The sequence below is a fragment of the Orycteropus afer genome, unplaced genomic scaffold, assembly GCF_000298275.1.
Source record: "Orycteropus afer afer isolate SDZICR_OR568_19922 unplaced genomic scaffold, OryAfe1.0 scaffold00009, whole genome shotgun sequence".
Taxonomy (NCBI): domain Eukaryota; kingdom Metazoa; phylum Chordata; class Mammalia; order Tubulidentata; family Orycteropodidae; genus Orycteropus; species Orycteropus afer.
Genome location: NW_006921596.1, coordinates 17,335,388 through 17,348,117, shown reverse-complemented (window position 1 = coordinate 17,348,117; position 12,730 = coordinate 17,335,388). Strand labels below are relative to the sequence as shown.

At 37.3% G+C, this 12,730-nt stretch overlaps 1 protein-coding gene across 1 annotated transcript in view; it reads right to left on the bottom strand.

The window, feature by feature from the left end:
• Positions 1–6,953: 6,953 nt before the first annotated feature.
• Positions 6,954–12,730, bottom strand: part of LPCAT2 (lysophosphatidylcholine acyltransferase 2) — a 108,681-nt gene continuing 102,904 nt past the window's right edge. The window contains exon 13 of the mRNA XM_007947948.1: positions 6,954–7,136. Coding sequence (XP_007946139.1) covers positions 6,954–7,136 — 183 coding nt within the window. The remainder of the gene's footprint in view (positions 7,137–12,730) is intronic.

Sequence of the window (12,730 nt, the reverse complement as noted above, 5' to 3'; positions counted from 1 at the left end):
TTTTGGTACAGTGACTGTGTGCATTCCTTCCATCTTCCCTTGCTGCTTCCTGCATCGTTCACTATTTTGCCCATGGAATCTTTCAGTATTGCAACTCAAGGCTTGAATTTTTTCTTCAGTTCTTTCAGCTTGAGAAATGCTGAGCTCTTCTTCCTTTTTGGTTTTCTAACTCCAAATATTTGCACATTTCCTTATAAAATTTTACTTTGTCTTCTCCAGCCACCCTTTGGAATCTGTTCAGCTCCTTTTTTTCATCATTTCTTCCATTCATTTTAGCTGTACTATGTTCAATAGCAAGTTTCAGAGTCTCTTCTGACATCCATTTTGGTCTTTTCTTTCTTCCTTGTCTTTTTAATGACCTTTTGCTGTCTTTATGTATGATGTCCTCAATGTCAACCCACAACTCATCTGATCTTCCATTACTGGTGTTCAACACATCAAATCTATTCTTAAGAGGGTCTCTAAATTCAGGTGGGACATACTCCAGGTTGTATTTTGGCTCTTGTGGACTTGTTTTAATTTTCTCCCACTTCAACTTGAACTTACATATGAGCAACTGATGGTCTGTTTCGCAATCAGCCCCTGGTCTTGTTCTAAGCTTCTCCATTGTCTCTTTCCACACATGTAGTCAATTTGATTCCTGTATATTCCATCTGGCAAGGCCTATGTGTATAGTCACTGTTTATGTTGAGAAAAGGTATTTGATATGAATAAGTCATTGATCTAGCAAAATTCTGTTTTGTGATCTTCAGCATTATTTCCATCACCAAGGCCATATTTTCTATCTGCTGATGCTGCTTCTTTGTTTCCCACTTTTGCATTCCAATCACCAGTAATGATCAATGCATCTTAATTGCATATTTGGTCAATTTCAGCCTGCAGAAATTGGTAAAAATCTTCAATTTCTTCATCTTTTGTTTTGGTCATTGGTGGGAAAATCTGAATACTAGTAGTATTAAACGGCCCTCCTTGGAGGTGTATGGATATTATCTTACCACTGACAGCATTATACTTCAGGATAGATCTTGAAATGTGCCTTTTGATGATGAATGTGATGCCATTCCTCTTCAATGTGCCATTCCCGGAATAATAGACCACATAATCGCCCAATTCAAAATGTCCAAGACCAGTCCAGCTCACCAATGCCTGGGATATTGATCTTTATGTGTCCCATTTCATTTGTTGGCAACTTCCATTTTTCCTAGATTCACACTTTGTACATTCCATGTTCCAATTATTAATGGATGCCAGCTGTTTTCTTCTCATTTTGAGTCATGTCACATCAGCAAATGAAGGTCCCAAATGTTTGACTCCATCCAGGTCATTGAGGATGCCTGTACTGGGAGCTCTGGTGGCATAGTGCCTAAGGCACTTGACTGCTAAACAGAAGGCTGGTGGTTTGAACCCACCAGCCACTCCTCAGAAGGAAGATTGGGAAATCTACTTCTGTGGTGATACTGCCTCAGAAAACCAAGGAGGGGATGCTATGAGTTGGATCTGATGCAACAGCAGTGAGTTTGGGTTTTTTTTTTTTTTTTTTTGGTTTTTTTCTTGGGGGGGGGAACTCTTCCCCAGTTGTATTTTGAGTGGCTTACAACCCAAGGAGTTCATCTTCTGGCATTCTATCTGACAGTGTTTCATAGCTATTCATTAGGTTTTCAGTAGCTAATTTTTTCATAAGTGGACTGTCTCTTCTTTTTTACTAGTCTCTTAGTCTGGAAGCTCTGCTGAAACCCATCCACCATGGGTGGGTGACTCAGCTGGTATTTGAAATACTGGTGGCATAGCTTCCAGTGTCACAGCAACAAGCCACCACAAACTAACAGATGAGTGGTAGGTTCCATTTCTAAGTCTGTCTTTAAGTTGGATTTGTCTGTAAGTCATAATAGTTAAGTATGATTTATATCTAATGTCAGTTAGTCAAATGTTTGCCTTAGCATATACTGTAGCATTCTCTGCATAAAAACATTTAAAAAAGTACTCAGATACATTGAAAAATCTTTAACATAGTAACACAATAATAATAATAATGTTTTGATGAGCTCACAAAGCAGTGTCCATTTGTTTTTACAAACCATTGTATGTACCTCAAATTTTTAATATTCTAGGCTTTATAGGGGTTGCTTTGTAACTATGGTTGTGTGTAAATTGACCATTTGTAATCTGTAGGTTGTCTGTAAACAGAAATTATAGAGCTGAAATTTCACTGTATAGACTTAATAGAATATTGGAAATAACAAGAAGAGTCAGTAAAATTGAAGACAGATCAATTGAATTTATGATGAAAAGGAAGAAAAGAGATAGAAGAAAAATGAATAGTGCCTCAGAGATACAGGGAATACTTTCAAGTATTCCAACAATTGGAATCACAGAAGGCAAAGAGAAAGAATATGGAAGACAATGAAAAACTTCAAAAGTAGCCTGAATATAACGACAGATTGAGGAAGAATGATAGAAATGACAGCTAACTTTCTGTGAGAAACTATGGAAGACAGAAGACAATGGGCATTATATATTTAAAAGGGCACTATATATCTGGTAGCGTAGTGCCTAAGGCACTTGACTGCTAATCAGAAGACTGGTGGTTCAAACCCACCAGCCACTCCTTGGAAGGAAGATGGGCCAATCTACTTCCGTAGTGATTCTGCCTCGGAAACCCAAGGAGGAGTTGCTTTGAGTCGGGTCCAGCTTGATGGCACACAACAACAACAACAACAAATAATTAAAAGTGAAGTCTATTTTATTCTGATGACATATTTAAAGTAAATCTCTCTATCAAGAATTTTATATTCAGTGAAACTGAAGGTTAAAGACATTTTTAGTCCAACAAAGAGAGAATTTGTCCCAAGCAGAAATGCATTGTAAAAAATATTAAATGAAGTCCTTCAGGCTGAAAGGAAATGCCACCAGATGGTAACTCAGATTTATGAGAAGGAATAAAGAGCACAAGAAACAGTAAATATTTGGAAAAATATAAAAATCTGTCTTTAAATGATAAATTATAAAACTATTGCTAGGCTTATATAATATAAATGAAATAGATATGAAAATGGGGGCATAAAGGGTACTATGATATTGAAATATACCCATATTTTACATGAAGTACTGCAATAGTAACTAAGTATAGTGTGATAAGTTGCATATTTTAAGCCCTATAGCAACACACATATATATGTGTGTGTGTGTATACGTACACACACACACACACACACACACACATATATATTTGTTGTTGTTGTTGTTATGTGCTGTGGCATCAGATCCGACTCATAGAGACCCCACCTTGGGTTTCCAAGGCAGTATCATTACAGAAGTAGATTGCCCAACTTTCCTTCTGAGAAGTGGCTGGTGGGTTTGAACCACCAGCCTTCTGGTTAGCAGTCAAGTGCCTTAAGCACTATGCTACCAGAGCTCCCATATATATATAACTTAGATAATAATATGTATATATTAGATCAATTTAAATGGAATCCTAAAAAGTGTTCAATTAACCCAAAAGACAGAAAGGAAAATACCTAACAAAGAAAAGATGTAAAACTTGTAGACTAAAATCCAACCATATCAATAATTATACTAACTGTAAATGGACTAAAAATTCAAATTAAAAGGAAGAGAATGTTAGATTTGAAAGGTAGACCCAGTTATATGATGTCTATAAGAGACATAGTTTATATCCAAAGACACAAACATGTTGACATTTAATGAAGTATGAAGATATAGCATATATACCACCAGAAAGAATTAGAAACCTGACGTAGCTACATTACCATCAGAAAAAAATAGACCTCAGAAAAAAATAGACCTCAAGAAAAAATGTTACTAGGAAAAAGAAGGCCACTGCCTAATGATAAAAGAGTCAATTCATCAGAAAGGTTAACAATTATACATTTCTATTTACCTAATAATAGAACCTCAAAGTACATGAAGTAAAAACTGATAAAATTAAAACGGAAATAGATAAATTCACAATCATAATTGAAGATGTTAATAACTCTCTCTCAGCAATTCCCAGAACAGGTATCCTCTCCCTCAACCCCCCAAAAAAAACCATCCTTTTGGTCCTTTTTTTCTGGAGAATCCTGATACATATTTTGATACTGAGAGTGGTCCTAGAGGACCAGAATCTTAAGGATGGGTTTCCTGAATTGGTTTTGAGGTTCCTGAAATTGGTTCTTTAATCTGATTAGATTTAAAGACAACAATAACTCTGTTTTCAGTGGCAAAGAGAGGACACAGATAGTCCATGGCAAATGTGGCAATAGAGACATGCAATATCCCATTGGCTCTTCCCAATCAAATACTTACAAAAGGCAAGAATCTGGATGACCATATATATGTGATATTTAGAAATTTTTGTTAAACTAATGAGTATAATAAGATTGGTTGGTTGCTCCCAACTGTGCTGAGAACATGGGGAAAAGATAAGGATGAGCTGAGTGGCAGAGGAGACTTAAATATACGTGAAACAAGTATCTTAGTCTATAAGCATTCAGCACGTCATTACCCTTCAGTGGAACTGTCCTGACTAAAATTTTTATGATTTAGAGGTCTTAGGAGGTCTTTCTCATTTCAAAGAGTAACTGATTTCTTTTCAAGCTATTACATGAAACCATGGTGTATTTAACCAAATTTAATTCCTTATTTTAAATCCCAGGAGCAAAAAATCCTCCTTGAAAGAAATCTTTGTTGAGATGGCATAAAAGCAGAGGCCTGGCCTGTAGTAATACTGATGATCATAATTTGTGTTATTATACACAATCCAACTAGTCAAAAGTCATCTTTGGGTAAAATTTGAGTTTTTCATTAGAGTAAAACATTTCTGACATTTCACAAAGCTTAAGTGCAAACAAAAATGATTAATCACATTCACAAATATGCAAACATATTCAAACCATATTACAAATGATATTACATTTGAGACAAAATGACAAAAATTTTAAAGGCGAAGAATGATTTTATGTAGGAAGTTTGTTTATTCAGTAACATAATAACAAAATAGGAATATTACATTGACAGATTAGGGGAATTAAAGAGCATAAAATATTACTTTAAAACAAAACAATGGGATCATATACAAGAGCCTCAGAAAAGGCCCTTAATTTACAATGCCTCTCTTTACTGACAAATAAGATTAATATATGGCTTTTCTGTGACAAAAAAATAATCATGGTACCTGAACATTACATACATTCAATTGTATATGACGAACACTATTATAAACTAATCATTTAATAACTAATCATTAATAATCCTAATCATTTAAACAACTATTTTCAGCTCACTTAATGCCTTGTCTAAATAGCTTTAAGAGAAATAAAGAGCAAACAATTATATATACTTAAGGATGAAAGTTTTTGATACTCAATTCCCATATATATGTTAACCTGTTAAATTAGAACACGACTGTTTAATAAGGAGCTCTGGTAGCATAGTGCCTAAGGCACTTGACTGCTAACCAGAAGGCTGGTGGTTCAAACCCACCAGCTGCTCCTCAGAAGGAAGGTTGGGCAATCTACTTCCATAGTGATACTGCCTCAGAAACCCAAGAAGGGGTCTTTATGAGTCGGGTCCGACTAGAGGGCACATAACAACAACAACTGTTTAATATGTAAAACTAACTTGAAATCATGATTCTTGAACAAATGTAAACTCTGACACCTCTCCTGAGACTTCAGTGAGAGCTTCCACTTCAAACATAGCTTTAAAAGGTAGCCTGGGAGTGAATCACGATACATTCAGAAACATGGCCAAAACAGTTTGAGTTCAAAGACTGAATTCAGAATATGAAGCAACTATTTTCTGTACTATATTAATAAATTGGTTCTTTGTTCAAAATCTTAAACATAAGTGATATATAACAGTGTACACACATGAGACCCAATAAAATTGGCACTTGAGGGAAATTATCGCTTTACTTAAAGGGAAAATACCACGGCTAGATCTCTGACTGGGGCTAAAATTGTAGTCTTAGGTATTTGATTCCCTAGCCATTGGTGACACTTTGGAATGTTTTATGTTTTCCAGATATATCAGAAAAACTCTAAAATTTGAAAGAATACTTAAAACTCCCACTTGGGTGGTTAAATATATTAATGTTAATATTATATAAATAGAGCAAATCTGATTCATTTATTGGACAAGTACTACATTCTGAAAATCATCCAATTCAAATTAAATTGAACTCTGTGGCAAACAATTCATTATTCTCATTAGGCAATAGTTACATTCAGTGAGGCAGTTCCCACTTAGCCTCTGGCCGTAGCAGCTATCTTTAAAAAAAGGTCTAAACCTCTTCTCTAATCCTCAGTCATGTAAAAGAATCTGATTTCCTTGGCTGGTGGTTAAAGAAATCTGCAATATAGATGCATGCTAAAGAGAATATAAGCTCTTAAGAAGTGTCATCTAATTAATGACCACCCCCTTCCAACTCACTCATATTCCGTGATCTCAGACACTGCAGTGGAAACTGAAAATATCAATCTATGAAGTTAAAGATACAAAACTCTGCTACACTCCTCAGACATTTCATTCTTATCTCCAGAATGGGAATGGATTAGATATAAGAGAATATTACTTTTTTTCTTCAGAAGAAAGTAGATTGAAAGTGCTTATACTTTTAAAATTCTTTACAGTGTTGATTAATTCTCACCAGTTAATAAGGAAGACCATTACATTCACCTGGATATGCATATTAAATGAGAAAATCCATAAAAATATGGTATTTGCTACACATAAACCAATCTGTAAAGTACAATATAACACAAAATAAAATGAATATGAAATACATATATGAATAAAAGCAACTTTAATAAGAAAATTGATCAGTTTTGCTAAAAAAGTTTTCCATCGTAAGCATCATCATTATCAACAAGCACATTCAAAATACGACCAATAAATGTGTTTATAATTTCAAGTGAAAGCCATTGAGTTTTCCTCACTGGGAATACTTGCTTTCAGTCATCTTTTTTGTCTGAGGCACTTACTTCATGAATTTCAGGACTTACTTTATTACTTGCGATGGAGGGAATTGCCTGGACTTCTTCTGGTAACGAAAAAACATGGCATGTCTGCAGGTCTAAGTATGTTGTAAATATTTTAGCATATTCTGGATGCTTTAGGGCAAAACTTTTAAATTCCTCTAGAAAAGAAGGAAAAAACAAAATCCAATAAATTCAGGGAATCATCTTTTGGCACGATGCAGATTAACATATGGCCTTAATAATACAATTACAATGTGTATGCTTAATGTCCAAGATACATTCTGTGAAATAGGTTATTATATGATTTGGATACTGTATGAACACCATACTATTTACAGGTAGTCCTCAGATTATGAATGAGTTTCATTCCTAATCTGCCTTTAACTAGGATTTGTATGTAAATTGAAACAGTTAGGTATAATCCATACCTAACATCAGAAGGTCAAATATTTGTCTTAGTATATAATATACCCATTTTGGTCTTCTTCTGCCGCTATAACAGAAAATACCACAAATGTATGGTTTTAAATTTATTCTCTTACAGTTTAGGGGGCTAGAAGCCTGAGTTCAAAGTGTCAGCTCGAGGGGCTGGTACAGGCCCCTCGACCTTGGGCTTCAGCTCTGCCTCTTGCTCCTGGCCCATTGGTGCTGAGGCCGACAAATGCAAGGTCAGTAAGTAAAACGGCACAGTCCCAAACTTATCAATATGGCAGGCCACTAGTTCAAGTCTAGAAATAGTCCCAAGATCGGCAGGCAACACAGCAGGTTGCTGAATGAAGACAGCTACATTCAGGGTCCAAGTGGGCCAAAAAGCTCACGCCCTTTCTCCAAGTGTCTTCTTAGGTGCTAGAAGCAGACCACATCCCTAAGGCAGCCACTCAGCTGCTTATAGCAGATTCCACCATGGAATTGATTACCAGTCTCATTATGGGGGTACTACATCCAGCCCAGCCACTCAAAACCAGGTCCAGCCAAGATGGCAATAACCTTAACTACCATAGTATCTTTCTGTGCATAAAAAAAAACATTAAATGCTTCCAGATACACTAAAGCATCTTTAACATAGTAATACAGTAATAATAATGACAATGTTTTGATGTACGTTGCAAAGCAGTGCCCATTTATTGTTATGAACAATTGTATGTACCTCAAATTTTTAATATAACAGACTTTACAGAGGTTGGGACCATGGATGTATATGTGGTCAAAAGTTGCCCAAATGGACGTGATGCAGCACATGACTGTATTACAAAATTCTTACTCAATTCACAATCGCTGCTGGTGAGAATATAAATCACACAATTACTTTGGAAGATAGCTTTTCCATTATTTAGTTAAGTTGATGGTATGCATACTCGATGACTCATTCATTTTAGTCCTAGAGAAATGTATGCTCCAGAGACACATATGAGACACTTAACTGTCTTGTACTAGTCTATTGAGTATTCATAGAGCATTATTCATAATAGGCAAAAAATGGAAGCAGTCTCTGTCAACAGTAGGACTGGATAAATAAACTGTGGCATATTAGTGTAATATAATGCTATACAAAGATGGAAAGGAATGAACAGTCAATGTTGCAACACCACGGATGAATCTCAAAGCCATAAGGCTCAGTGAAGAAAGCCAGATAGAAAAGAACAAATTCTGTATGATCCCATCTCTAAAAAGTTCCAAAACTGAACTACAATATTTAAGGAAGCATCTTTTTGTGTAAAACTACAGCAAAGCAAAGATAGGGACTCCTTTTCAAGTCAGGACAGTGCCCCCTCCCTGAGGAGAGAGGAAGGGGTTGCGGTTGGGAAGGGATGCAAAGGGTTTCTGGGGCTATGGAAAAGCTCTATTTCTTGACTTGAGTGGTAGCTACACAGGTGTTCACTTTACAAAACTTCATTATGTTCTATATTTACCTCTTATTCAATATTCCATATTTTTGTCATTTTCATAGAAAGTTCTAAAAATTCTATTACCAAGGACAGTAAAAAAATTCTATCTGGATTGTTCAATTATTTTAACTTTATCTTTGGTATATACAAAGTCATGATAAGCTGAGCTCTGACTTATGGTCAATAGTATACGATTACAGAATATACAAAATGGAATAATTAACCACAAGACCTCTGAATAGAGGGCTTCTTTTTCTCTTGAGTGTTCTACAGTTAAGAACAGAGTAGAAACATAGAAGCCTTACTTAGTTAACCAACAGCATTTGAACCAATCACCTGGCGTTTCTAAAACATGATGCGCTCAATTTTGAAATTTCTCTGCTTTCTTTTGATTGGGTGGAGAAAACTTTATTACTGAGTTTGCAAGGAAAAGGAGTCTTGACTTGAAATCAGCTTGCTATTGGCTCCATAATAAAAGGATTTTAGTCCAATATCCTTTTTCTAATTATTTATTATTTTTTCTTAAAATCCTCTGACAACCAAGAGTGTATTTCACTCTTGTGGTATGGTAGACTAACAATTACTGAAGATAAAAACTAGGTCTTAGTGATCAGAGGTCCCTGGGCAGCGCAAATAGTTAAACACTCAACAGCTAACAGAAAGGTCAGCTAACGGAAAAGTCGGTAGTTTGAACCCACCCAGAGGGGTCTTGGAACAAAGGCCTGTTGGTCTGCTTCTGAAAGGCCACAGCCTTGAAAACCCTATGGCCTCGTTGTTGTTGTTGTTATGTGCCATCGAGTCCCCGACTCATAGTGAGCCCTCCTTGGGTTTCTAAGGCGCTATCACTACAGAAGTAGGATTGCCCAACTTTCCTTCCAAGGAGTGGCTGATTGGTTTGAACCGCCAGCCTTCTGGTTAGCAGTCAAATGCCTTAGGCACTATACTACCAGAGCTCCTACCAAACTCACTGCTGTCAAGTCAGATCCAACTCATAGCGACCCCTCCTTGGGTTTCTGAGGTGGTATCACTGCAGAAGTAGATTGCCTAACCTTCCTTCTGAGGAGTGGCTCGTGGATTTGAACCTCTAGCCTTCTGGTTAGCAGTCAAGTGCCTTAGGCACTACGCTACCAGAGCTCCTCTGGCCCTAGGGAGTACAATTCCACTCTGCACACATGGAGTCGCCATGAGTTAGAATCAGTTTGACATTTGGTATGCTTTTTTAAAAAAAAAAAAGAAAAATTATGAGGAAGTCACTATATTCAGCCCAAATCATTCTTTGCAACTGCAACATTATTTTGCATTAATAGGCTACCACATATTTCTTAACTGAACAAGCTGTTAATTGTTTCTTCTTAGCATCCAAATTAAGGTCATTTTCATGAGTCTGTTTCACTGATGGAGACACCAAGGACTTAAGTGACTTCTAAGATATGTCACCATGAGAACTGACCTACTGAAACCAAGAATTTTAATTTCAGGGCTTGTGCTTGTTCAAAAGATCAAAGGCCCTGCCATCTGCTGAGATATCAATGACATTAAAGAGTAACTCATTTCTAGAAGTTTCCAGTGAACTGGCTATAAGTGAAATTTGGGCATTAACTTGGGTAATGTAAAGCCAAGAGCAAAAACAATTTAAAATATCACATTTAAACAACTTACATGGCTATATTTAAGGCACATATCAAGACCTAGGATTTTATAAAATCCATACTTAAGTACCTCAAACATTCCTGCCCCCAAAATGGACTTACATAATATTAGGGGAAGGTTAGGGGAAGGGAGTTGTTCTGTGTGTTCTGAAAAGAAAAAGGCTAAATTAAAAAAATAAATAAATAAAAGATTTTCTTAAAAAATTTTTATTAATGAACAGGTAAAATTATGACAACCTACAAATCATCTGCAGTCTTGGCTTCCATTGAAACAGTTCTTAAAACTATTTTTTCACAATTTGGAAGCTCAGAGTAATAGAATGTCTCACTAATGAGAGGAGAATGGCCAGGGAAAGAACTAGTGTTCATGGGGTTTATGACCCTGTTCTGATTCCCTAGTGCCACTGTGACAAGAAATATACCACAAACGGGATGGCCTTAACAAACAGGAGTTTATTCTTACAATTTGGAGGCTTTAAGTCAAAGTTCAAAGTGCCAGGCTCTAGGGGCTGGGTGAAAGCCCCTCAACCTTGGGGTCCAGCTCTGCTTCCTGTCCTGGCCCGCTGGAGCTAGAGGCATTTCTTCACTCAGACAGCTGCTGGTTGCTGAGGCTGAGAAGCCACAAGGTTGACAAGTAAAAAGGCACAGTCCCAATGTTACCAATCCACATGGCAGGCCATTAACTTAAGTCCATTGTAAGTCCCCAGGTCGGCAGAGCATAGCAGGCTGCTGAGCAATGATATGGCTACATGCAGGGTCCAAGCGTGCCATAGGCTACAGACCATTCCCCAAGGGTTCTGCTTATATACAGGAAGCAGACCACATTCCCTAAGGCAGCTCCTCAGCTGCTCACAGTAGATTCTGCTGTGGAGTTGATTACCAGTCTCATCATGGGGAATACTACATCCAGCTGCCCAGCCACTCAACCAGGCCCAGCCAAGTTGACACAAAAACATAACCACCACAGATGCATAAGTTTTGTCTCAGTATGTACTTTCTCATTTCATCATTTCTTATTTTTTAAAAAATGAACTCAAAAGAGTAAATGCCCTAGGCAACTAATTACCAAAAACAGACTAATAAAGGGCAGCCAAAATGACAATAATTAAAAACAGAACAAAGGAAGTAAGTGATCTAATGTAAGTAAGTAATCCCATGAAAGTTAACAAGTTGAAACTGTAAACTTGGGGAGGGGGCATTCCAGAGAAATTCCCCTCCAACCTGAGGGAAAAGACAGGGAATATTAGGCCAACCTCACATCAGGGCCCACATTAAAGATGAAGAAGGGAAGCTTCAGTTGGCTCCTCCATTGAGATGTGCTCCTCCATAAATGAGTGCACTGTGATATGTAGAAACTAATGCTCCAGCCACTGGACTGCTTTGATGTGTGCATGCAAGCCCCAGGAGAAAGGTCAGTCACTGACGGACAGACCTGCCACTTGGCCAAAAAGTTTTCCTGCAGAACAGTGCTTACCTGACAGGGGTTGCTACAAAGATGATATGAAATAATGAATATAAAATCTTATGCACATGAACACTCAATAAAAGTTGTAGCTACTATTATTATTGTTGGCGATCTGTCTACATCGCTCTGCTGTGATTACAATCCAGCTCAGTTATTTGCTCAGTTGAGCCTTGCCATGCTCACAGCAGAAGAAACAGTCGCTCCAGGAGGGCAGCAGACATGAGAGGAATGAGAGGACGTCAAGCCTCTAAAGCCAGACTGTCCCGGGTTTGGAATCCTAGCTCTGCCATCCTCTAGCAGGGTGATCTTAGGTAAGTTAGTTAAATCCTTTGTATTGCACTAAAATAAGAATAATTAAGAATACTGATGAAATAGGCTTGCTGGAAGGATTAAATGAGTCAAGATATTCAAATGTTTTGAAAAATGCTTAGCTTCTTCAATAATTAGCTACCACTGTTACTCCTCTACTACTATTATTACTATTCCATCATTATTACCATTATTAGTATGAGCGTAGTGCCTAAGGCACTTTACTGCTAACCAGAAGGCTGGCGGTTCAAACCCACCAGCCACTCCTCAGAAGGAAGGTTGGGCAATCTACTTCTGTGGTGATACTGCCTCAGAAACCCAAGGAGCGGTCACTATGAGTTGGGTCTGACTCGACGACACATAACAACAACAACAGTTGAGGCAAACAGCACTGTTTTATGAGGGTCAATCCATAGGCTGGATGCCCTCCTTGTAAACTCA